At 40.3% G+C, this 26,888-nt stretch overlaps 1 protein-coding gene across 4 annotated transcripts in view; it reads left to right on the forward strand.

Moving 5' to 3' along the window:
* The first annotated feature begins 1,860 nt into the window (after positions 1-1,860).
* Positions 1,861-26,888, forward strand: part of N4BP2 (NEDD4 binding protein 2) — a 39,399-nt gene continuing 14,371 nt past the window's right edge. For 2 of the 4 annotated variants that reach the window (XM_062575472.1, XM_062575475.1), the window contains exons 1-9: positions 4,330-6,193; positions 8,996-9,110; positions 9,407-9,579; positions 15,836-16,175; positions 17,858-19,097; positions 19,978-20,102; positions 21,296-21,384; positions 23,798-23,874; positions 26,117-26,272. In XM_062575472.1, coding sequence (XP_062431456.1) covers positions 15,956-16,175; positions 17,858-19,097; positions 19,978-20,102; positions 21,296-21,384; positions 23,798-23,874; positions 26,117-26,272 — 1,907 coding nt within the window. In that variant the 5' untranslated portion in view covers positions 4,330-6,193; positions 8,996-9,110; positions 9,407-9,579; positions 15,836-15,955. Of the gene's footprint in view, positions 1,949-4,329; positions 6,194-8,995; positions 9,111-9,406; positions 9,580-15,835; positions 16,176-17,857; positions 19,098-19,977; positions 20,103-21,295; positions 21,385-23,797; positions 23,875-26,116; positions 26,273-26,888 lie in introns of those variants that run through there. The other 2 variants (XM_062575473.1, XM_062575474.1) reach the window with 2 other exon arrangements.

The following is a 26,888-nucleotide window of genomic DNA, read 5'->3' on the forward strand; positions in this document are numbered from 1 at the left end:
GGGAGGAGTGACCGCGACGCGAAACTGGCAGTGATTTTTCTTATCTTTCTCATGGTGAAGGATATAAGATGAGGTGCTAAATAAGTAGTGCTTCAATGTAAGTAGTCTGTTAAAGGCCACTTCTTGTTTCCCTCTTTGAAGGAAAATCAAAGAGAAATTAGGCTGGGAGATACCACCTTGTTCTCTGAATTGGATGAATCACAATGTAAGCGAAGTCGGTGATGGGAGACAACATTGCTCCCTTCGGGGAAGAAATGATTCTCGTCTTTCACAGGAGAAGAAGCTTCTGTTCCCTAGGAAAATCACAGTGTGACACCTCCAGCTAACTTCCTCCAGAGGTATTGTGCCCCGACGGGAGAGGGCTGAATGCAGATGGCAGGGGAGGTCTCTGCGGACAATGGAGCGTGGGGGAGGCACAAAGGCGGGATGGGAGGAAAACCTCTCATCACTCAGGAGCCCGGGGAAAAGCAGGAAGGTAAGAAGTTGAGACCTTGCCCTACTATCTTGCTGGCACAGGCAGCGAGACGGAGCTTAGACGGAAGCCTATCGCTATACGATATATGTATTTCCAAGTGCGGTCCTTGGAAATCGGTAATGGGTAAAGGCGATCGGGATTCTTCCATTTTTTATATACTGTATCATGCCTAGATATACCACACACACATAAATAAGTAAAATGTCTCTTTGTTATACCTGAAACTTCTCAGATCAGTGAACTTCTATCCAAACACACAAAAGTTTCCTTATAGAACCTGAGCTTCTCCAGTCTCCCCCCTCCCTCCCCGGGGCACCAGGGCTCCAGGGTTTGTTTTCCATCTCCCTTCCTCGTTCACCAAATTCAGATTCTTGGGAAACGTAACTATTTATTTCTGCCTCAGAGCGAAACCTGCCCCTAATTTTGACAGCGTTTCTAAAAGTTTTGCCCCTTTTCTTGGGTTGATTCAAAATTCTCATTCAGGTGCTTAGCTTTCTTCAAAGTGGCTTCACAGCAATTCCAATTTAAGAGCTGTTTACCAACATCTCAGCCTGTCAGAAGCACATCTTCCCTCCTTTTCTCCCTCCATCATCATCCATCTCTCTCAAGTGCTGTTTGTTGCAGAACTAAACTCACAAACCCTCCCCTAACGAGTTACTCCTCTTCCTCCGGTGTTGCCGCTCATTCCTCCACTCCACCCCAATGCCCGATTCCACCAGCCTCTCCGCCTCTTCCTCCTCCACAAATACTTTCGGTCTCACGACAGCCACTTATGCACTTATGCCTCCTGCAGAGCCAGCCCGCAGATCCACCGGGTCATCCTAGACCGCACTCGAAACCCTTCTGCTGCCACGTGACAAACCGCTCGTAAAACAGGGCAGTGCCACGACAAATTAAACAACCCTCCTCTTTATTACTGATGTAAAACCTGCCAGTCGCTACCCGGCTGACAGAGGCAACCGTCCTGCTGGCGTCGGCCTCCAGCCGTGCGCTTCACCCCCCGCACCCCGCGGTCAGCATCGCGCCCTCGGCAGGCGAGGGCTAACTCCTAGCGGAGGCTCTGCCGGGGCAGCAAACGCGGCTCCTCTCTTCGGAGATGAGCAGGCGAAGCCAGCAGTCGCTCTGACCGCTGACCAGGTGAAAGCGCGGCGGGCCCGGCCGCCCCCCGCCTGCACCGCTTGTTCGCTGCCGCGGCGGCTGCCCTCCGAGCCAGGCCGCGGCCGCCGCGCTGCGAGCCGGCCGGGGCGGCGCTGCGGGCCGCGGCCGCGGGAGGGAGGGAGGGAGGGAGCGGGCGGGCGGGCGCGGAGCCTCCTCCCGGGCTGCTCTTCCGCGGCCCGACGGAGAGGGGCACTGTGTCCCCGCGGCGCACGCTCCGCGGAGCCTCCCCCGCTGCCCGCCCGCCGCCGCGCAGCTCCGCGGTCCCTGCCCCGCCGCGAGCAGCGAGCGAGCCGAGGGCCAGCGGCGCGGCGAGAGGTAACGGCCGGCCGGGCCCGGCGAGGGGCGGCAGGAGCCGGGGAGGCGCCTCCCCCCGCGGCCGCCGCTGCCGCCGCCGCCCCGGGCGCGGGGCCGGGCGCGCCGGGGCCGAGGCCTAGCCCGCGGCCCGCGCTGCCCGGCGGCGGCGGCCGCCGCCATGTCCGCGGCGGGGAGGCGGCCCGGCGCCTGCCGGCGGCCCCCTCGGCCGGGGAGGCGCGCTGGGGGCGCCGCGGGGCGGGGGCGGCCCCCGGCCGCGCCTCCCGCAGCGCGGCGCGACGCGGCGAGCCCGGGCGGCGCCGGGAGGCCAGGCCCTGGCGTCACGCGGGGGGAGTTGCTGGGCGGGCGGGCAGGGAGCGGGGCCGCCGCAAGCCGCGGGGCTCGGCGCGGCCCGGCGGGGCGGGCTGCCCCCGCCAGGCGCTGCCTCGGCGGCGAGGGCCCGGAGCGGCGCGGAGGCCGCTGCCCTCGCAGGGCTGCGGCGTGGCGCGGGGCGGGCGCTGCGGGCCGGGCCGGGCCGGGCCGCCTCCTGCTGCGGGGGAGCCGCAGCTCTGACAGCGGCGGGACGCGGCGGCCGCTCCCCCGCGGCAGCCGTGACCGGTTGCTGTGTCAGCATCGGGACGCGGCTCCGAGCAGAGCCCGGTTCAACTGGCCGTACGTGAAATTTCATGGAGAAGGAAATCCAGAAATAGTTAAGGCTTTATTTTGAGTAGTCTGAAAACAAACACACTTACAGGATGGTCGTTCAAGCTGTGTTCTGTGTGACATAGTATTGATAGGCGCTTTGGGATGTATCCTGCCGTTCTGCTGGCCAAGTGCCGTACAGCCGCTGGGGCTTCAGAGGGTCCTGACTTAGAAGGAGAGGGAAGAAGGACTGTTCTTCAGTATATTCCTTAACTCTTGTTCTGAACTACTAGGAACAATGCAAACGCTGACTCTGGGAATGTTTTAGTCTCAACAAAGTACAGTATGGTGCTCGAATCTTGTGAGGCTTTTGGTGGGACCTTGCAGTTAAAAGATAACTAGTTCATACAGAGTTTAAACACAAATCCTGCACAAGTTGTTTGGTGAAGGCTTCAGGTGAAGCAGAAGAACAAAGATGATGATGAAGTTGCTCTTCATCCATTTCTCCTTACTGAGTGGCAAATCCTAGCTTCAGGATTGGCCACTGAAGGGAAAGCTTTACATTATATGACTTGGGATATGATTGGAGAGCATAAGCTTAACATATAAACCAGAAGCAAATTAAAGAGTAGCAGAGAAATCTGAAGTTTTTGAAATCATGCCAGTGTTTGTCTCCAGTTTACTTGGCATATAGTCACCATTACTAGGGCAGGGCTAGCTTGTGTCATGTGTTTGTAATGCTTTTAAGTTGCAGTAGTCTTGCTGTAGGTTATACCCATGTGTAGAGCCTGCAAAAGAAATCTGACAGCATCAAAGCACATCTTAAGAATGCTTTCATTCCTTCTTCATAGGCTTTCTCTCTCTCTCTCTCTCTCTCTTTTCTTTTCTAGTGTGATATTTTCCTGTGCTTTTCATGCCCTTGTTTGCACTCAGTTCTTTAAGAACTCTCCCTGTATTGTATTAACACCAGTACATTTCACCTAAGGGAGGCACTGATGCGGGAGAGAAGCCAGATTCCTAGAGTGTTACAAATGCAAAAGTGCAGTAGTAGGTGACAAAAATGTTAACCTCGGCATGGTTTCTGGGAACATCTGTGGCATATTTACAACTCTTTCACTGTGTGGTGTAGGTGGTTCGTTAGCTGTGACCTTGTCCAATTTACAAAAGAGAATTACGTTGTTTTGGATTATTGTATGAAGATGTTGAAATAGGGATGTAGGATGATTGTAGTTCTGTAGTGTGTTGTGGTCTTTGACTCCTACCTGTGTGCTGATCTGGAGTCTGTGCTAAATAGCTGAAATAATCAGTCAAATTTCTATTTTAAATAGACTTCTGTGTGTGTTTAGATCTGGTAAAAGTTCTAGATTATTAATCCTGAATTTTAGAAAGTCACTGCCTTTGCCAAAACAAATAGTCTTTGCTACTATAAAAATGTCAGTAGGGCCATTAACGCATTGTGTTACACTGCCTCTCAGAATTAAGTAAGGCTATGTTTTCTCCTTCCACAAGCTGTTCTTGTGGAAGAGGTTAAATTCTCCAGCTGTTTCTTCTCATGACTCCACTGGGGATTTTGATCTACCAGCAGGATGGTTTATGTAACTGATCCACCGTCTGTCTCAAAAAATCTGTTAGTTCAAACTACCATTTACAGCTATTTACTGACCTGACTGACCATAGTACTGTGAGGTAAACTTGTGTATTGCTTTCTGGAGGTAATCTGGTAGGATTAAGTCTTTATCAAGTATGTATTCGCAGTAATTTGGAGGCAATACCCTTTTTCATTGATGTACCTGGATCTGGATGAGGTCATCTATCTGTGGTTTACATGAAGATTTTATTTTTATTTATTTTTTTAATAGTGCAATAGCTATGTATGTGCTATGTTCAACTAGCCTAGCAGCCTCAGAAATGAGAGTGAATTTAAACACATGACATAGATAGAATTGTACTGATAGATACACATAATATAGTTTCTAGCCTAGGACTTGGCCTAGTGGATCCCCTTCCCTCCCTGAATATTTAGAATTATTTTGGAATCTATCTGCGTGACTAAGGTATCATTCCTGTTTTGCTTCCCTAATGTAGTTTGTATTCTTGTTTCCTTTTTTAAATGGCACTAGTATGATGCAACTTGAATCAATGTAAGTTGGCAAATGTATTAGGTTTCACTGTATCGTATTTTTGAGAAATTACTTCAGGCTGGTGTTGTGTGTGGGTCACTAGCACAGTTTATACACTGCTTTACGTCCTTTCCCAGCCAGGATCCTAGGCTTTCTGATGTGTCCTCTACTATTCTGAGGTCACTGGTAACTGGATATCACCTTGGCTTATGTGTGCTCTGGTGCTCCAGGAGTCTTTTTTTTTTCTCATCTGTAACCTGTTCTTGCAAATGCTTTTTGCAAACCTGAATATATCTTCTTTCTCTTTCTGTATTTGGGCCTGTGCTGAAGTCCAAAGGTTTCTTACACCTCAGCTTCATCCTAGTGTGCAACAAACCATCATCTGGAGTTAGGAGAACTGGGAATTATGAGAGACTTGGCACCAAAGATATGGCAGCTCGGGATCACCAGAGTGCAGCCCTGTTTGCGTAACAGACTTCTGAAGGACTTGAAATAGACCTTCAGGTAGGAGAAGAATATACTGCAGAAAGTTGGCTGGACAGTGCTAGCTTTGAATTGTTCAGTGTAGCGAACGCAGATCTCAAGAGGAGACTGTAGAGCAGAGGAGGCTTCATATGTAGAAGTGCGTGAACCAGGACCTGGTCACATAGCAGAAGCCCTGCTAGGTGTCTGCCTAGGTCTGCAGATTCGTGCTCTGGAGTCTGAGTCCTTGAGAGCCAGCTCCCTTCAGTCCCAAGCACAGTTAGAGTTTCAGCAGCAGCTAGATAAAGAAGGCAGACTTGTCTTCATTTGCATTAACAGCAAGCCAAGATTTGTGCAAGTAGAGTTTGCATTTGTTGCCAATGCTGACTGCTGCCAACAGAGAAAATTCTAAATAAATGTAAAATACATTTTCCTTCCTCCATAAGGCCACCAACCTCTTTGTCTGTAATAGTAACCATCACCTGTGATCTCCAGTAATACTCCTCTTTCTCTAATATTATCCCAAAATGAGGGAACCACTCCTCAGTCTTGCTGCCATGTACTTGCTGCTGCACTCTGCTGATCCTCCAGGTACTAAAATAAATGCTCACCCATGAGCCAGGTCCCAGTCACAGCAAATCAAAAAAAAAAAAAAAAAACTGTATCCTAATGAGAAAGAGCAAACAGCAGTATAGCAGAATACAGCAGTATTAAAGCTAACCTAATTAGGAAAATCTTGCTCAACTCCATGTTGTTATTTTTTCCTCTTTTACCAGTTTCAAACATTTTGTGCCTTAAATTATTTCTTAGCTTCTCTGCTAAATCTTGCTGAAGTTGCAGTTTGTAAAAAAAAAAAAAAAAAAAAAAAAAAAAAAAAAAAAAAGACTATGAACAGTGCTTTGGAGATGCAGCAAATCTTGGATTACAGGTAGAGGCACTGCTGTCAGGAGGCTGTTCAGAGAAAGGTACAAATCTTCACCTGGAGAAGATGTGAAAGACCATTCTGTTTTGCTGACTGCTATGACAGAGCTCTCATTTTACAGAGGTATTACCTTTATTCATTCCCCTTTTAACCTGACTTTTGGATAGAGTCTCTGGAAACATAGTGTGAGCAAACTGCAGCTCTGTTGGGCAGGAATTCTCTTTTTGCTTTGCAAGTACCCCCCCCAAAAAAAGTTTCTCTTGTTCTTGCTGTTTATAACATGGAGCAGAAATGCAGTTCTAAGCAGCAGTATTAACTGCAAGCGTTAAACTACAGAAACACTCACATAGCTGTAGTCTGATCTCATTAGTTCCAGCTTTCTGCATTGCTCTGGGGGGTAGATGTGTGTCACTGCATAGCAGCAGAGCTGTGTGAACCCGCGCCGGGGTCTGCCCAGGCGCTCCGAGAGCTCTGCCTCGGGGAGACCTTCCCTCATCAGAAATGAGTTTGAAGGAGGGGATAACCCTTGCTACAGAATACTGAGGCAGGACTTCGAGCTGTAGGGAGGCTACCAAAGAGCGTAGGAGGGAAGCTGTAAAAGGACTTGCTGTCTCTAGGCTCCCCTAAGGCTGGAAAGAAATACTGCAGATACTGCCGTCTTTTCTTTTTTGACAAAACAAGCCTCTCCACCAAAACAAAGAAAGTAGCTGCCTGTTGCTTTTCTAGCCCATCATGGTGTACATCTGCAGCCTCCAGAATACCAAGGCCACCCATGTTTACTGTGTCCCAAACTCTGACCTTCTGTATACAGCAAAAAGGAAGGTGTTTGGAGTCCTTGTGGAGGCATTTGGCAAATGGTGGAAGGAATACAGCTGCGTGGTGGGATTACCTTAAGGATGGGGATAGCTCATAGAAACCTAGCTCATAGAAAACCTGCCTGGCTTACAGGAAAGCTAGTGCTGAGAGTGCTCAGCTACAGTTCTAGTTTCATCTGAAAAAAATCCGGCAACGGGAGAAAGAACAGTGAAAGAGGAGCGCACAAGCAGTAGCTCCTAACAAGCAGAGCCTGCCGCCAGGGAACGCGCTTACTAGTCGCTGTGTGTATTCTGTCTTTTCCTCCTTTTCTGCCTCCCTGCTTTAATCATGTGCCACTGGCAGGAGATATGCCTGTCTTTGAGAGCAAACTTTTCTGTGAGCTTGTACTCACCTGTAGGGAGAGCCTCTAAGAAAAGCAGCTTCCCAGCGTGAAAGGAAACCGCACGATGTGGAGTTTGGCGGTTTCTGTCACTTGTCAAACAGCAGCCGACTGCCACTGCAGGTTAGCTTGTGCCGCTCTTGACAGGCGGAGGAGAGCCTTCGAGCCTTTCCCAGCCAACAGGGCTCTTCTCTTTCTGAAGGTTGTATTTGCTTCCTAATCCTCTGCTTCAGACCTGTTGGTGCTGGTTTTGCACTCTCGAACTTTGCACTTGATGGACAAAGCTTTTGGTTCCTTACTCAGAGCAGGTTTTCTTTCCTGTTAGCGCAAAAGAATCCATCTATGGTACAGGCCGTGCACAAGGCTTAAAAGTCACGAAAGTGGGATGGGAGGGAAAAACCCCAAGCAGAGTGGATTACATAAAGCGAGTGTATCGAGACAAGTGAGTCAGTGTCTTGCACTTTAAAAGAATTTTATTTAAAAAACCCAGGACCTTAGTTAAAACTGTTGAAATAGAAAAAACCCTCTGAACAGCGAAAATAACACGGAGTGGGAGAAGGAAAAGAGTAGAGAAGACATTTTAAGTGCTTTTAAAAGTGCTTTGTCTCTAACTGGGTATAGATTTTCACATTGAACAGCGAATTGTGCAAGTAGCCTGTTCTGTTACTAACTGCGAACAGAAATTAAAGAATGCAAAAGGGACCCAAACTGCTGCCGTTGCTACTCTTTGGCTTGTTTAGAAAAATCTGCTGGGAGGCATCTCCCTTCTTCTTTTCTTCACCTTGTGGTTTTTAGAGAGGAGGCTTGAACCAAAATGGAAACCTCCTTGTTGTATGAATTGAACTAGAGAATACGGTGACTGGGTCTCAGTTTGGTTTTGTTAGCTGCTGCTATGTCTGTGCTTCTGTTTAAATAGTTGCTTGTTTTGCTCCATTTGTAAGACTTAGAAACAACAACAACAAAAATCCCCCAGGGGAACAAATCTGGAAATAACCTTTGTATTTTCATGCATTTGTTAGGCAGTCTGATTCAGAAAGCAGAAATTTAGGTAGAGGAAAGAACATAATGTTACACTGCTATTGGTAACACTTCAGCCTTGTCTTCCTGTCCTGGACTGAATTTATATTTTAGAGTTAAAATGCGCTGTAAAATTGCTGACTGGCTCTTCGGTCTCTCCTTTTGTGGTTTTAGCAGTTTAGCGCAGCTTTGGGGAAGCCGTGTGCTTGCGAGTTCTATGCCTGCAACCTGTCCTTCATTTTGTAAATTTAGATCCTCTTTGGTTTTGCTTATCTTAATCGCTCTATATGTTTTGATCGGCGTTCTTAATGCTTTGGAGAAACGGTACGTGATCAGGTACAACATGGGAGACAGGTTTCTCTGCTTCTGGGGAAGATTCTTTTAAAGAAACTGGGCCATCAACCAGGTGTTTTAGGAGTATGTCAGAATATTTGTTTAAATTTCTATTTCTGGTATATGTTTCTTCATTTTTTTTCCTTTTAATTGATTTTAAATTTGTTTGAAAGCGTCACTCTGCTATTAGGAAACTAAACTCTGGTTTAATATGTATGTACACTGGAATGAAGTCAGGCTTCAAGTGGATCTAACTTATCTCCACTGTTTAGGACTTTTCAGCTGCTTTGGTGAACAGAAATGCAGTTTTCTAGCATAATTAGAGCATTAAAAATTAATGATTTATCAGTAAGTAATATATTCTGATTTTAATGTACCAGGATTTCTTTGCCTAATTCTCCGTATGATGGAATGAATCTTTTCGTGACCAGCATGGATATGAGAACATTTTCAAGATGGTTAAGAATTGCGATGAGGAGCAAAGTGAAAGGACAAGTGAGGAAACTTACTTTTATAACCAATTATTTCTATTGTCATTATATCGTTTCTTTGCCTGATGTAAGTCAACTATTTTGCAAAAGAAATCCGTGGCTGAAATCAAGTAGATATCCTTAGCAAAGCTTACATCTGAGCACAACTTGGCATGCTACGTAATTTGTCAGTAAAATGTTAGTGTGCTTAATCTATTTAAATTGTGTATATATTGCTCAGTGTTAAAACTTTGCCTACAGTTACATAGTCCATGAACAAACTATCAATTTTAATTTGTGTTCTGCTAATTTCTTTGTCAGGAAGGAGCATCCACTTCTATTGACATCTAAGTTATATGTTGACAGTATGGTTTCCTGACAGAAGAGTGTATTATATTTTTTAACTGCAAAATCTTTATTAAATGTGTCATCAGTGCTGGTTTACAAAAGATGAAAAGGGTCCCACTGTGGAGCAACTCAGTGAAGCTCAAAATGTAAGTTGTATACCATTATTATTTTATTTGAATTACAAATACAGATTTTTTTTCAGTCTGTAGAATGTCAGTATATTTCTAAAGCCAGAAAATGAAAAGAAACATTACATGATAAATATTTTATGTATTTTGAAATTCAAAACTGAGTTTAAAATAGTCTTTTATAGGTTATGCAGTTATCTTCTGCATTACTCAGAGAAATTTAAAAATATATATAAATCAGGCAACTTTGGTCATGTTGGTTGAAAGTTACATTAGGTCAAAGTTGAATTTTGATGGCTTATTTGTCATTTGAACTTGATCATAGTCAAACTAGAAATTTCCCATGCTGCTGAATGCTTTTAGTATATCTTGAGGAGTGCTCAGAGTGTGTTTATGGTCTATTCATTTCAATAGTAAGTTCTCCTAATGACAAATATGTGTTTGGAGGGTTGTGGGGAGTTTTTAACTTAGATTTTTGTTTAGGTAGTTTTAAGTGCTTTTAATTCTTTGGCTTATGTGTCGAAGAAAGATTCCACTTAAAGCCTTTCCAAGGAAGACTTTCAATTACCTTTATGTAAAGTCTAAGTAAAGTTACAATTAGCATGGCCTGTGTTTGAGCGTGGGTTTTGCCCTATAATGTTTGCTCTACCTAAGAAGAAACTACCTGTTCCTCAGCCCTTACTTCGGTGTCTCTTACCTGAATTGAAGGAAAAGACTTCAGCAGTTTAAATGAGATTCCCATATGTGATTGCCCTTTGGCTGGAAACTTCTTTTACTGTAATTGGTGGAGAGAAATATTTTTGTCGGTATAGCAATACAAACCTTGTTTGTTAATAGCTGAAGTAATAGTTAAGTTGTCACGCTCCAGAGTTAATGTTTTTCTTTGAACGTGTTCAGGCTGAACCCTGTAAGAATGCTACTAGTGTCAACACTTGTTTAAATTGAATTGCTGATCATTTTGTTTTACAAACAGTTTCCATAAGATTTTAAGTATTGGCTTTGGCCTGATGTTGTGAGCAGAATTCTTCCATGCAAGATGGCTGGTATCTTCCCTGCTCTCTGAATTGCTGCTTTCTGCAATGGCAAACCACAAGGTGGAGGGCCTCCAGGCCAGGATTAATTTTTTTTCATAAAACATTTCATAGTCATTGTCTTTCACTAAGACAATAACTTCACTCTCCTTTGTTTTGTCAGGAAGGCTGGTATGGTGTTATTTTAATATGTGTTTGTTTAATTGATTGTTTTTCTTTTCACTGGAAAGAAAGCTGAATGTGGTTAGTAAGATGTGGGGATAGAGCATCACCCCCCTTGCTGTGCAAGGCAGGCCACTTCTCTTTGCTTTATTGTTCCATCTGTGAAACAGAAGAGGAAAAGGTGTTGTGTTGGGTTGATAAGGTTGGTGCTTGTCTGTTTGCGTAGTGACTGGCTTGCCTGTAATGGCTGCTGATCCTTGGCTGTATGTTTCCAAGCCTGACCGTGTCGGTGCTTTGTCCATCCAGATCCTTTGGGGTAGCAGTGCAGAAACAGGCAATATCTTAAGCTCATAATCTACACATAAAAATAAACTGTGGCCACCTAGAAAGTTTGCTAACATTAAGCATCCTGAGCTGATAAGTCTTCTGCTTTTTCTTTTGCAGGTTGTTAAAACTTGAAAGTCATTTTATAGAGGATGCCAGTCTCTTAATATCTCTTTTCTTCTTCAGATTGCTTGATTAAGAGGTAGTTTTTCTGCAAGTAGATTTTTGTATGTATACTTACTTCTGGTAGTTGAACTACATTGGGAGAAGATCTTTACCATCAGGAGATGTGTAGTTTTGAAGAAGAGTGGGGAGAGGCCAGTGGTTTTTCTGTTAATTTTTTTTGTTGCCTTTTTTTTAAAGGTGAAGTTGAGGGTGCCACAAGAGTATTGCTTTTCCTCAGTGCTGAAATGAAACAGCTGTTTGCTTTAGTTGCGGGTGTGTAGAATGATGGTACCCAGAATCGACTAGCGAACCTCCGAGTATGTTGCAGCCTTTGGCTAGTTGTCTAGAATTCCATTTCAGTGTGTCCAGCATAGCCCTGCTCTTCTAAACCGTTATGGTATTACAAACCCCTTTTAATCTTGGGGAAAAATCTAATTTCTAGCTAACTACCGACTGATTCATATTATATTATTCAGAACCTACAAATATGGTTGACCTGCAAATTTAACTGTTGAAGCAGTCTTGACTCAGATTGTTGAAAATTATTTCTGTCTTTTTAGTAAACTAATTTCTCCCCCCAAAATCTGAATGTATAATTTGAAATAATACACAATTTGAAAACACAAGCCTCTAATTAATGTCCTCAAAAGTTCAGGACATGCTCTTAAAAGCAAGTGAATAACTTTGCCTTTTAGTTGAGTATATTTGAATTATCTCTTATGTAATAAAAATTGAGAGTATAGTAACAGTACAGCGTGCTTTATATGATCACAGGCTTTTTTAATATACTTTCTTTGTGCTTGGTAATATCTAGAGAGATATTGCCCGGGAATCTGTCTAGGAATTACACGGACAATATGATGGTAAACAAAGGAGCTTCTGTCAAAATACCTATCTGCAGCAGTGGCCATGGTAAATACCTTATTTAAAAAGAAGTCATGGGCATTGCTGATCTGTCTTTTTGATAGGTTTAACAATTTATAGCATTTTGCTAAAACTTTAAAGATTGAACAAGGAGATGATATTGATCTGTGCTTTGATTTAGTATATCTTGAAGTAGTGCAAGTCACAAGACTTTGACCTGTGTGCAAATTCTGAGGTGACCAGTGTCTTTTCTGCCCACCAAGTCTTCACTCAGTTGTTTACTTCCGGCCACTTTGTAGTCTACATATTTCTTTTCGGAATCTAAGAGTTTTTCAAAATTACCCAGGTAATAGCTCAAAGAACTTATTTTTTTCAAAATTACAAAAAGTACATTTTCTTTTTGATACCTGTTCTTTTATTAGGGACAAAGCAAACTTCAGGAATGACTGTCCAGGAAAATAAAGGAAGAGTTCTAAACTGATCAGTAAACTTGCAAAAAAGTATATGCTATAGCAAAATTATTGCAATGTTTAAGAATATTTTGTTTTCTGAAGTAAAAAAAAAAGTAATAATATACATTTTGAGGAATTTCTTAATCCACAGAAGGAAAAATTGATTTTGGAAAACTAGAGGTAACATTTTAGGTAAAGCAGGGAGGAAAAACAGATGTGGATCTATTTCTTAAATACCTACTTGATCTAAATCTCCGTGTTTATTTCAGCCTTTTCCTCAATAATATATTGGACAAAAGATTAAGAAATCTGGGACCAGCAAGAAGTCTAACACTTAAAATTTTCATTTATTAGATTTTAAAAAAATCTAATAAATTAAAAAGCTTTACGTTTTTGCTGTGATTTTTCTGTTGTGTTTTTCTTATTTCTCTGTAATAATATTAAAGATTTGTAGTAATGTATTTACAAGATTTTTAGGTCTCAGGACCACTGCAACAGTATCTTAGCTTGAAAAATAAGTATTATGATCATTGTTGATATAAGTAGAATCTTTTCCTGTAAAACACAATATTTTCTGTAGCATATTAACCATAAGAAAAATAAAGTGTTGGTAGAGTTGGAATGACATACGATGATAAGGAGAGTGATAGCAGGTATGTGATTAATCACAACGAACAGTTTAAACCTCAATAAGACTGAAGTAATGCAGTATAATTTATTGATTTAGATTCAGACAGTCTTAAGTGTATGGATTTGTTAGTTTATTTTAACATGTAATGGGATTCACAGTCCAGTGTATGTAGTACCTGGGAAAGGAAAATACTTTAGTGAATTAAGAAAATCAATATTAAAAGACCTAGCTTAAGAGAATCTCTTGGCAGTAGTTCCTTACGAGATTGATTTATTATAAGGGACTTGGATTGAAATGTTATCAACACTTGGAATATCTTGGTTATAATATCTTGCTGTTTAGTAACAACAAGGTATGTGAATAGTTTATTCCTTGCAGGATCTTTCCTTTGTCACTGAACCTGTTGTTATACTGAAGAACAATCACATTTTTAAGCTCTGACACATTTTACTTGAAGTTATGCCTCAACCTGTTTTACGGGCTGGAGGATGAATCAAATAGGAATATGAGTTTGAAATCCATGAGTTGCCGTAACTTTGTTTCTCTCTCTCACTCTTTTTTTTTTTTTTTTAATTTTACTTAAATATTTTTGTCTGTAATGAATAGTATAATTTGTTTCCCAAACTGGTATTCTACAAGTAAACATACAGACTTTCATTCAGATAATTGAAGGGTGACTAATCAGAGAATAGCCAAAAAATATATAATTAAAAAACCATAGTTCTGGTTGTCCCAGCTCAGTCTAGCAGCTTCCACTGTTGTCTGACCCTTATTTCTGGAAGTCTGTCTTTTCCTGTGTACTGTTTTCCTAATGTCATGTGTTTCATTCTTCTTTGACCTCTTCATTGTCTGACATCTGTCTTACCTACCTAAGGTGCAGATACATATGGTAGAAACTCCTGGGACCCTGGAGTTGTCTGTTTTCCTTATTAAAAAAAAAAAAATCTATGACTTGGGAGTGTAAGAATCCACCTCTTCGTAAGTGATGCTTCTCATAGTTACTGTAAGAGATCGCTAGAGAGAGAATAGTGGAGAAAGGTTGTCAGGATCTGGCATTGCCATTTGTGTGCCAGTGATCCAGGGAGGGACGGACTGCGTAGTGCTGCCATGGATTTATCTGTACACGTTAAATTGTTCATCACTGGAAAAATAACCTTTATGTAAAAGCAGGCGTTTTACGTCCTACTTAGTAATTGTTATCATCAGACACTGAGTCCTCACTGTAATTTAAACATCAGATTCTCGCACTTACCAAGGTTTGTTAGTCAACTGAATAGCTCTTTGTAAAACTTAATAGTGATTTTAGTATTATGAGCTTCACTGGAACACAACAGAGCTCCGACTTTAATATGAAGAAAAAACTGAAGTCGTGCGTAGGGCTACGAAGATGATCAGAGGGCTGGAGCACCTTCCCTGTGAGGAACGGCTGCGAGAGCTGGGCCTCTTCAGCCTGGGGAAGAGAAGGCTGAGGGGGGATCTTATCAATGTGTACCAGTACCTGAAGGGAGGGTGTCAAGGGGACGGGGACAAACTCTTTTCAGTTGTCCCGTGTGACAGGACAAGAGGTAATGGGCAGAAACTGAAGCACAGGAAGTTCTGCCTGACCGTGAGGGGGAATTTCTTCACTATAAGAGTGACAGAGCACTGGAACAGGCTGCCCAGAGAGGTTGTGGAGTCTCCTTTTCTGGAGGTCTCCTTTTCTTCAAGGCCCGGCTGGATGCAACCCTGTCTAACATGCTCTAGGTGACCCTGCTGAGCAGGGACGTTGGACTAGAATCTCCAGAGGTCCCTTCCAACCTTACTGATTCTATGATTCTACTGTTTGCTTATACTTCAATAAATAATTGCTTTCATTTTCTGTGCAGAATTAGTGTAATAACTGCAGTGATTCTAGATGACATGATGTTTTAACTAAGACTATTCAAAAAAATTAAGGGAGGAAGTGGAGGAGGAAGGCTGAAGCCTCTTCTTGCTTCATGATTCTCACTTCAACCTCCAAAATATTTTCAACAATTAAACCCCCAGAATCACAGCATTGTTGAGGTTGGAAGGTCCTTCTAGAACTCACCTAGTCCAACGTGCTACTCAAAGAAGGGTCTGCTAGAGAACTGTGTCCAGTGGGGCTTTGAATATCCCCAACAGTGACTCCAGAACCTCTGGGCAATCTGTGCCAGTGTTTGAACACTGAACAATTTCAATTGTTTCTTTTAGAAATAGCAGAAATTGAAAAAAACAGCCATGTTTTGGAAGACTTATGGGTGATTTGGAGATATTTGTTATGTTTTCCAATATTTTTGTAGAAGGAGCAAAGGTTCTGGATTTTTAACAGAATATAAACTCAATGTAATGTTAACTCATCAGAGAAATATTTCAAAATGTGTGCCCTGTCTCACTTCTTTCACTTTTCTGGAAGTTTTAAACTCTGTTTTATTTGTTTTACTTTCCATACATAGATTGAATATCAAGTTAGGTGGAAAATAAGGCTGCTATTTTGCTGCTAACCATTCAAAAGAAGAAAGCAACCTCCTACAAAATGCTTTTCTGGATACTATAGGTTTTGGGGGATCTTTTTGTTATCTTAAGAGAAGGCATGTGGAAATGTGATTGTTTATCTTGTAAAAATTTCTCCTTTCTCTTCTTTCTAGGTATGCCATTTCTGATGTGCGCTTCCTGGTTAGGACAGGTTTCTTGTGATTTCTAAACTTGGTACTGTAGAACTCAGGTGGACAAAATAAAACGAGAACAAACTGATTTTGGAAAACAAAATGCCACGGAAAAGAAAAACTGGTGGGAGTCCCTCTCGGAAAAATGGGAATTTTGACAGAACTGTTCTTGCTGTATCCCCTCAAGGAGACCTAAGACCTTCAATATCACAAGCGATGTACAGTGTCAATAAGGAAGAGCTCTTCAACAGCATGTCAGAAATGTTTTCTGATCTGGATCCTAGTGTGGTTTATATGGTTTTATCTGAATGTGATTTTAAAGGTAAACAAAATACTATTGGCATTATAGTTTTGTTGCATATGCAGATAGCCCTTAAAAAGGGGAACTCCAAAAAACTTGGTGTGGGAGTTGCAAGCCTGTTTGTCAATTTAGCTTTTAAAGAGTAGGTGAGTCATAATATTTTGAAATCTTATACCTCTTCCCATACAAGATTCTCCTAAGTTTTTGGCAACATTTTTGTGAGGCTGGTGAGTCGCAGTAGCAGTGTGCTCTGTAAACATAGGCACAGTTTAGGTGGCTTGCTCTGTGACACAGAACAGGCAAAGTTGTGTAGAGTACCCAGTTTTTCCAGTTAGTTTCTGTGCCATATCAGATGCAGAAACTTTCTGCTGGACGGGTGTATTAAATTCTGCATCACAATTTCTAAGGCAAAGGTACACAGTGTATAGTCCTGGCAGCTTTTGCTTAATTGTTTGAGTTTTTCTTTTCTTTTATTTTGTTTTTCACCATCATCTTGTGATTTCCACTGAGGATTAGCTTTTGCGGGATAAATTTTGTTTGTCATGTTAGTTCTCTGCAGCCTTGCTTGAACTGTGTTTCTCTCCTTGCAATTTACTTACCCACTTGAGGTAGTCTCTTCATGTGTCCAGTCCTTCTGATTCTTTTGTAGTTTTGAAATCACCTTATACATGAGTTCATTAGCTTATAATAAAAATAATGGATGACATGCTGTATAGCAACATCCAGTGAGTTATTATGGGGGGAGAATAAATCGTATGTGGAACACTTTAAACGATCTATATCCACATGATCAGATGTGATTAGTTAAGATTTTTCTAAGGATATTTGCAAAGAAGACAGAGATTTAGAATTTCTCATATGTATGAAAGCTAGGTAGCCATTAAAAGGGCTGCTTTTATTACTGTTTTAAGCTTACGTAAATTATGTATAGTACTTAACAGCCTTCTCATGTTGTTTGATGCTTTTTTTTTAACCTTTTTTTGAATTGGAATTGATAGAATTTTTGATTTATGCCTTGAAGTCTAATAAAATTTACCTTTATCAAAATAATAGAGTTATATTTTAAAGAACTTACACCTTGCATTTTTTCTGCATTGGCCTTCAGAACAACAGAAGCTTAGTTTTAGGTCTCAGGTGCTGCATGTCCTGGATTTTCATTTTGTTCAGACTGATCAGAGGCAACCTATACTTTGTTTAGTGGCTTTACAAAGAAGTAATGCAGATACTGTTTTTTTTTTTTTTTTTTTTTTTTTCTTTTTCTGGTTATGACATTTTCAGTTGGGCCTAATCATAATGAAAGTAATTTTTATACTTGTATCTCTTTAATCCTTTCTTATCTTAAATGTCTTTCAGTTAATTTCACATTATTTCTTGTATATAATACGTGTTAGAAATAAGCATGTATATAGAAATAAGCATGTGTATAAACATCCAGTTCTGTTTGGTCTGCCCCCCTCAGTTAATATTTCTTTAGTCATTTTTATGCCTACTAGATTACTGTTCTGCAATATGTCTGTATTCAGTTCTGTCTTTATCTCTAACAAGGAACAGGGCAAGTGGTTTGTGGAAGGTTTATTAATACTAATAAAAAGACTGTCAGCTTAACAATTTACATTTTAAAGTGCTTCATGTAAAAATTGTATTTACATCAGATTGTGCTGCTTCAGCTGACCATTCTTTATTCTTTTTACCTTATTCAACAGTAGAACATGCTATGGATTACCTGCTAGAGCTGTCCACCCATGCAAAAGGAGTAGCATCTTCAGAAATCTCAAGTTTTGATTCAGTAGTATCATCAGTAGCTCTTGTTAATCAGCAGAGGTCTGTTGTAAGTGAAAGAGTGGGGGAAAGTACTGCAGAAGAAAAAAATTCTGAAGAAACAGAAGAGGTCCTGTCACATGATGTACAGCTAACTGAAGATTTGGATTCCTTAATAGAGAATGCTTTTGTGAGATACAGCTTTGGTGATGAATTACCTAATTCTACAAATGACCAAATCGTACATAAACACTCTGTGGAACATGACAATTCTAGTGGCTTTAATGAATTTTCTGAGTGGGAAAAACCTGATTCAGGTTGCAATGCCCTGCTATTTCCACAGCAAATGGAGACAAATGAGAACTTAGAAAATTTCTGCTCTTCTCAGCCACCTATGAGTGAGCTGAGCATCCACACAAAAGTTAGTTCACCAGATGAATTGGACCCTTTTGCACAGATGCTGGAAGATCCTGGCTTGTCGGAAATGCTTGTTCATGATGTAGCTCCAGAAGTCTATGAACAATCGAGCGGAGGCACATCATGTGGAAATTCTGATCAGACACAAAATACTGTTTCAGACTATGAAAATGTGACTGCAGCTTCTGGTGTGTCCTTCCAGAGACCTGTGGAATTTACAATAGCTGTCCCTGAAAATCCTAATTCAAAGTGCCTGGAACAGCACAAAGAGGTAATGACTGCCTGTAACAGCCACCAGAGCACTTTTCTCCCGGAGGTGAATGTCTTTTTTGAAAGAACCAATTTCAGAACACCAAAACTAGTAGATTCTCAGCAATCTCATCAGGGATATAACTTAAATTTTTCTACACCATCATGTCAAACTCAGCAACATTGGAATATCATGGCTCCCCATTTTTATCCATCCAGTGGAAGTCACAGCTTTGTAACTCCTGTGGCTGTTAGTCCAGGCCAGTGGAGACCTGTTTCAGACTATAAGACTTTTGAAACAAAAGGACATTTTTTTTCCTCTCCAGTGGTTTCCAATGCCTGGGATACCAATCCTTCTCTGAAGGTATGGGGAAATCAAGATAGAAACTCAAAATTGAACCACTCGCAAGCACAGCAGCCACCTGTTTGTCACATGATGAGAAAAAAGATGCACCTTGTAGGTCAAGTACTTGTTCTTCTCAGAGGTGTTCCAGGATCAGGAAAAACATTTTTGGCAAGGTAGAACATCTATATTGTGAGCTTATAAAAGAAGTTGCTTAATTGTTTTATGGGATATAATGGAGGCAGAGACAGTTTCCTGGCATTTGTAAATAGTTATGCATAAACCCTGATTGGCAGTCACATGGTACATGCAACATCATGTGTAATGATTGCTGAGTTGCTTGCAGCTCCTTGGCCTCTAGTGGAAACTGAAATAAGAAGTGTTGGCTCTGACTTCTGTCGCTGGCCTAAGGTCTGGAATGGAGTTTATGCCAGCAGAGGATTAGTATGGTAGTATTTAGCTCTACCATGTTCTTCCAGTCCCTATGCATTTCAGGTGGTGTTTCCGTCCACCTAAACAGGTGGAAATGTGTAAAGTCTGCAAAGGCAGAAATTTCCTTTCCATGGTGGGAATTCTTTTAAGAGAATTTGTGCAAGTAGCATATGTTGAACTGGCCAGATCAAAGTTTCTTTTCTTTCTTTTTTTTTTTTTTTTTTTTTTTTTTTCCTAACTCCCCAAAGCTTTGGTTGTATTTAGACATCTGTGTCTGGCATCAGAAACATTTGGTGCAATTAAGACTGTATACCTGTCTGTTGGTGTGAAAGTATGTCACTAGATGTAGATGAAAAAATCTTCTCGTTTCTTGAAATGAGACTTTCAGGAAGTGTTGAGCAGCTGTTTCCTTTAAACATCTTCAGCCTTTGGAGGAAAGAGGGGAATGGTTATAGATCACTTGTGCCCTAGGGGTTGCTCTTCCCTCAGTGGAAGTTGCTCCTTCTGTTCCTGGTAGTCAGCCATGCCATTTCTGTGCAGAAGTCCAAATACATGCATGGAAGCGAAGACAGCGCGTGCGGAGGTGAAGGGGAAAAAACCTATTTACCTCTTGATCTTCCACAGGGCTTTGCTTGAGGATAACCCAGGTGGAATCATTCTTAGTACTGATGATTACTTTTGTAAACACGGACGCTACCATTATGATGCCAGTTGCTTAGGGGAAGCACATGACTGGAACAGGAAACGAGGTGAGAAATGAACCAGGGATTAGCTTGCTTGTTTACAGTTCAGTGTTTGAGTGCTGTTTAAGAAGCTGCCTGTCCTGTAATGCTTGTGTCGCAGGATGAGCATTTATGCCATTTTAGAATTATTTTTAATAAGAGGAAAAAGAGTATGAGCACAAACTGAGGAGTGACCTGTCTGTTGTGTGTTTTACACTTACAAATGCCCCTGTCTGTGTCAGTGGATTGTTTTTCTCCTCAGATTCTGTCATGGTATGTATTTTTGGGCTGTGTCCCATTTCTGGAGTGCTGATCTTGCCATCTCCCCAGATTATTTCTTTTAATATTAAGAGGAGAAATTATATGCAATAAATAATGAGGATATTGATATGAATAATACCTACACAGATTTTCGTGCTCTTTTCTTTCTCTTCAGCAAGAGAATTGCAGTTGGTGGCAAATTTAAGACAAAAACTATAAGAACGAGAGAGAAAAAATGATGAATGATGTTTTTACCATGATCAGTGTATTTTTTGATGTTGATTTCCACTAAACTCTCCATAAAACAGCTATTTTCAAGCTTTTATTCATTCGTTTTGAACTTTCCTTCTGTCAAATTTCTAACTTGCAGAAAAATGAGTTAATAAGAAATATGTGATTCAGTGATAACTTTGTTCAGATACATTATAACATAGCTACAGAAACACGACGCTGTATATCTCAAAGGTAGTGATTCTAAACATTTTATTACTGTGTATTTTAAAAAACTACAATAATTCTTTTGATTTTTTCATATTTTATACAGTTTACAGAGTGGACTAATCTTAAGACTGTTAAAAAGCCAAGAATTTTGTATGCAACAAAGAAGTCCACTTTAAGGTGATCATGTAGTTTTTTTTTAGTTTAATTTACTGATTAGTCATCTTGGTGCATTTTACATCTGCATTTTCATTCCTTGATTATCGTACATATGTTAATTCAGAAGTATAATGCTGTATCTTAGTAGTTTTCCATGTGAGGGTGGGGGATTTCTGAAATAAAAATGCCCTTGGAACAGAAAGATCAAGCTATAGCCAGAGTTCTTTACACCGTGGTTAATTACTATAGCTTATCTATTTGGATAAAAAAAAATAATGTAGAGAATGAGTTGAAAATGTTACGCATCTGCTCTATTACCAAGGAGTTAACTGATCACATTCTTTTGTATATGTGTCTTTCAGCCAAAGAAGCATTTGAAAAGAGAATGTCTCCTATAATAATAGACAACACAAACATACAAGCATGGGAGATGAAGCCTTATGTTACTTTGGTTAGTATGATAACTTGAGCAATGTGAAAGGGTATTGTTGACGAGCATGAGAACATATGTTTTAAAATGCAGTTATTGTCTGTCCAGCTCTTGTTTCTCTTCCACAAGGGAGAGTAAAGCCTGGAGTCGGAAAAGTATCATATGGTATTACATTACATCATGTCATAGCCTGTGCATGCCTGAGTATTGACCTGGCCTAGTTTCCAAGTGACAAATCCAAGTGCTACTTGGAAGCAAATTCAACTTTTGTAGAAGAAACTGAATTATTCCTCTTTGTATATTATCAGCAAAATTGTAAAGTTATTTTTTATTATTATTCATATTAATTAGTGCTGATTGTATGTTTGATGCTCTGTGAAACTCAAAAACTTAGTCTTGTTTGTCTCTATGTCAAATACAGGATGAGGCTATCAACAGAACAGTGGGAAGACTAATATTTTTGATGAGCTTCATTCCTTGAAGATTAGTCTGAGAATCAGAACTGTATTTATTTGAGAATAAATAAAACCTACTATCAGAAATTCCTTGCCTTAAAGTTGCAGTGTTATAGGGAACTGTTATGAACAGACTTTAAAAGCAATTATCAAATGTTATCTTGCTTGAAAATAGATACACTTAATCATTTTTATTGAAGTGATGTAATTAAACTAAGGCACTTACAATATTGTATTAGTGGTGTAGTGAAAAGTGGCCTGCTTTTATTTTGCACTAAGCATATGCAATCTGAATTTAACTTTCTGAGTTACATTTAATGATTTAAGTAACTTAGTGAACTCTGTTATAGGGATCTTCTGCTCCAGTTTCTGGAAAACCTTTCCTTTTACTTAATCATCTTTTAATGCATGTCAGCACTTCTAGGGTCTAGCTCTTACTTTGCTGTTGATCATTCATCATTTTGATTGGTCATTTTTATATATTTCTTTTTTTGTTTACAGAACTTCATTACTGGATAAACTTGGTTCTGATTAATATTTTCTCTAATATCCTTTTTTTTTTTCTATTTGAGGAAATGTTATACCTTTAACATAACGTGTTATACCTTTCCATAACATTATGGCAGTAAAGTTTTGTTTTAAAGAAGTACTGTGAGTGGTTTGGGAATGAGGGAGAGATAGACAGAACATCTACTGATCATTTTACTGAAAACAATGGGTAGATTTTCAGCTGGGTTTAGCAAAGCAATGAACTAGGGGGAGAATTCATAGTACTTCAGTGTCTTGCCCTCGTGTGATTTTTCTCATACTCTGACTTCAAATATATTTTTGGATAGTGCTGTAGCTTCTACTTCTGCTACTATTGCTCATGCTGTACTAGTTTTGTTGATAAATGGATTTCATTTGTACTTCTCAAGAGCCCTGATTCTTTTAAAAGTAGATCATCTGGGATTTCTCCTACACACATACAGGAGCCTGTGCATGAGCACACTAGAAAGTATCAGGATATGGAATGGACAGCTTTTTAGCAGATGCTCTACATGTTCTGCAGGATTAGTGAACAGTGAGACCTGCATCCAGATCATTTTTTAAATAAAAATTTTGATTCTATTATATTTGCTTCTGTTAACATTTGTCAAATTAACAGGTCTGTCAGAAAGACAAAAAGCCTCTGATTTTGCTGTATACTGAAATAAAGGTATAACAAAAGTTCTTCCAGGAAATGCAGGCTTGGGTAGGGAAAAGAAATCTTTTCCAAAAAAAAATAAGGAAAAGAAAAAGGGGAGGGGGGGTAGGAAATGGCATATTACTTGGAATGTTTGTCCTGATGAGACTTTGGACTGCTTTTCTCTCATGATGAGACCATGTAAGAACCACATGCTTCACTTGTAGTCCCCATGCTTCAGGAAGGCTGTCCACTATAGCTGCATTAGTGCAAGTGAATTAATTGCTTCTGTTTTGAAATTGGCTTGCCTCTGGTCAACTCTGAATAGAAACAGCGAGTTTGTCTCTGTGTATGAGAGGCTGTGGAGACATGCCCGCACCATACTTGGAAAGAGGAGATACTCTGACTTGGGAAGAGGTTGAACATTGAAAGGGATGATATAAATAATTTTTTTAAAAAAATCACTATAAATAGCATGGGTGTGTGTGTGTGTGTCTGTCAAGGGTGAATGTTAACTGGAGTTAATTAGTTAGATGTAGTATCTATCTGTCTGTATGTGACTGATACTTTACAGTGATCATGGTACACATTTAAGCTTACAGTAACAGAAGTAGATAAATCATATATGTGCTTTGAAAAATCTCCATTTGTATAATCAGAAATGAACACTGAACAAAAATATCTTACTCCAAATATTTAATGTTTTGAGAAATACAGAACCTGCTTTGTTAAAGCTGCCAGTTTTTTACATGTTGTGTGCTTTTCCATAAAGAAATGACTAATTTGTCTTTGGTTTTGTATCTATTTTATTCAGGCTCAGCAATTCAAATATAAAGTCATGTTCCGAGAGCCAGACACTTGGTGGAAGTTTAAACCAAAAGAACTTGAAAGGTAAGAATATAAAGGAAAATGTCACATTAGATTGTACATCTTTCTTGTTCTGTAAGTTGTATTTTTAAAATGTACCACTTAGTACAGTGGCTCATCAGGTAGTAAGAGGTCAGTGAGGATTTTTGTGATAGAAAGTAGCTTTCTTAATTTACTTTATTTTGTTTTTGCATACAGTATTAGCTTTTGTGGGATTTTACATAGTATTCTGCAAATTTTCTCCTGTCACTTCAACTGCATACAAAAGAAACTGATTATCAATAGTGATTATATAATACTTTCATGACTGCACTTCTTTTGCATTTAAGGTACAGTGACTGCTCCTTTGGGATCCTGAAATTGCAAAAATGATGTCAGGTTGTATCTGTGTTTTGTATTCAGTTGGTCTGTTGCCTTACTTTGAACATTACTGCTGCCGCTTACTGTAGGGCAGTCAGTACCTCATGGACTGAGAGGAACAAACTCTTCTTTGGGAGTGAATCAGCGTTGTTGTTTGCCTCTTTTTTAGCAGCATCCTTTACACTGTCTCCCACAGTGTACTTAGAACCGAATAGGTAAGATAAGAACTATGTAAATGGATGAAAAGGTAGCTGGAAGATTGTCTGGGTACCAGATTTAGAGGATTGTGATCAGTTCTCTAAAAACAGTCCAAGACGATGTTGGTGTCTCTCAGGGATGAATACTGGCACCAATACTATTTAATGTCTTTTTTTTTTTAACTTGCATGCACTCTTGTTGGAGTGATGCTGTGGAAACCCTCAAATAGTTAACAAGACTCAAGGACAAGGGAGAGAGTAGATACAGTTTTGAGCAGTGTAGTTTGTTCAGCATGAAGAAGAAAATATTAAGGAAGGATCATATTGATGTCTTCAGCTACCTATTGGGAGGTTATAGAGAAGTTTAAAAAGGTCTCTTCTGAGATGCGTTCAGGGATAGGACAAGAGGAAAGGGACACAAGTTGAAACATGGGAAATTTTGATTACATATAAGAAAAAAAAAATTTACTACGAGGACAGTCAAGTCCTGAATCAGGTTGCCCAGAAAGTTTTTGGACTCTTCATCCTGGGGATATTCAGAATTTGACAGGGTAAGGCCCTGTGTAGCCTGATCTAGTTGAATCTGCCCTGAGTAGGACATGGGACGATGTGACCTCCAGGGGACCATTTCAGTATAATTTATCTTGTGATTTTATCATAAGCTCATACCATATGTCATCATCTGAATTTCCATGCTTAGCTTAAAGCTGACCACCTTTCAAAAATGGTCTGGTAGACTCTTTTCTTTCTGAAAACAGAACTTAATAGAATGCTCCAGTAGGAGCCAAGGACTTCCTGCTTCCCATTGACTGGTAATACTTTGAGTCTTTAAAGAGCAGGAGCTCCTCATTGTCAAGCCTAGATGAGGCTCTCAAATAATTCTGAGAGCTGAAAGTAGTTTTGGATCATTCAGAACCACCCATTGGGTGTTCTGGGCAACCTTCAGCGTGCATACCACTCTCTTGCTAACACAGACCTTGTTTTCAGAAAGTAGGGGCAAATGACCTTTTTGGGGGTAAAGTGCAATTAGGTAAGATGGAAAGGAAGTCCTACTTCCTCTGTGACTCAAACTCAACTGGGACTTTCTTCTGTACCTTCCAATTCCTGTTTTGTCATCATAGGCAGATTTCCTTTTTTCTAGGCTGAACCACTGCTGACCACATTGCTAGTTTGTATGTAACAAAATCAGTGGAAATTCTTGGCCAAGGGAAGTTGTGCAGAATAACAACAGGTGAACAGATTTTCCTCAAGGCTCAAGGATTTCTTAGCTTAGCTTCCTAGGAACTCTTAGCTTCCTTTCAGAGAAGGAAGACTGAATTAGAAATCCTCCCTACCCAGCCTGGCTCCCTGCATCAGAGTCAGTATCTGATGTGGTGTGCTTCTGATACTTGTTTGAAGAAGATCTGTTATTGTTGCCATTTTTAGATTTTTAGTATTAAGCAAAATGTCCTCTTGTAGAAAAGGGCCACCACATGGGGTGGAGAAGGCAAGTGGAACAAAGGTTTGTCTGAGACTCCCTATTCTGAATGACTTGGCACACTGATACAGAAAGAATTGCTGTTTCAGCTTTTGTCTTGGCCCCCTGCATTCTCTGGTCAGTCTTGCTGTACACTTAGTTTTTTTCTCTTCTATTTGGTCTCTTTAAAAATGCATTTCAAATTTTTATATTAAAAAATTCCTCCCCCCTCCTTTTTTTTTTCTTAATCCAGGCGAAATGTTCATGGTATATCTAAAGAAAAGATCAAAAGAATGTTGGAACGATATGAACGCTGCCTTTCTGTTAGTTCAATCCTGAATTCTTCAATCCCAGACAAATCAGAAGCTGCTGGATGGAGTGAAGATTCTTGTCAGGAAGAAAGCTCTAGGTTAGATTTGTTTTTTTGTTAGCTTTATATTCTTAAAGGGTAAAAATGCAAACTTTTAGCAGTGGAGCCTGGCTAATGCTATTGAATTGTGAATGCATTCAAAAACTTAATTTAAAAAAATACACAAGAATTTTTTTCCTTGTTTTTTTAAGAATTTGAAGAATTTGGGAAGGAACAATCAAGGGATCTAGTCAACTTTCCATCGCTTTTTGAAACTCCTCTGGTACTGCCGTGTTACCTTCCAACAAGCTAACTTGAATTGACTTGCTTTCTCTTGTTTTTGAAATGTGCTGTTAGATCTATACTGTAATTAAAGATACTTAAAATCTATAAAAAGCTTTTCAGAAAGAATCTAGTCCCATATGCAGGCAGATTACTATTTCTGAGTTTGTGTGTTGGTATAATAACGTTTGTTACAAAAAGGGATTTTTAGTGCAATAGGAATGAGTCATCTACTTGCTCTTGTGGATTATATTTAATGTAGAATTCTGTAGATTTATATTGGTGTATATGTGGGACTTTTGTGGTGGCTACTCTGAATAATGCTATAAATGCATCAGAAAAATGCACAGGAAATGAGATATTGCTGTAGTTGACCATCTCATATGTTGATAAT

The sequence above is a fragment of the Rhea pennata genome, chromosome 4, assembly GCF_028389875.1.
Source record: "Rhea pennata isolate bPtePen1 chromosome 4, bPtePen1.pri, whole genome shotgun sequence".
Classification (NCBI taxonomy): Eukaryota; Metazoa; Chordata; class Aves; order Rheiformes; family Rheidae; genus Rhea; species Rhea pennata.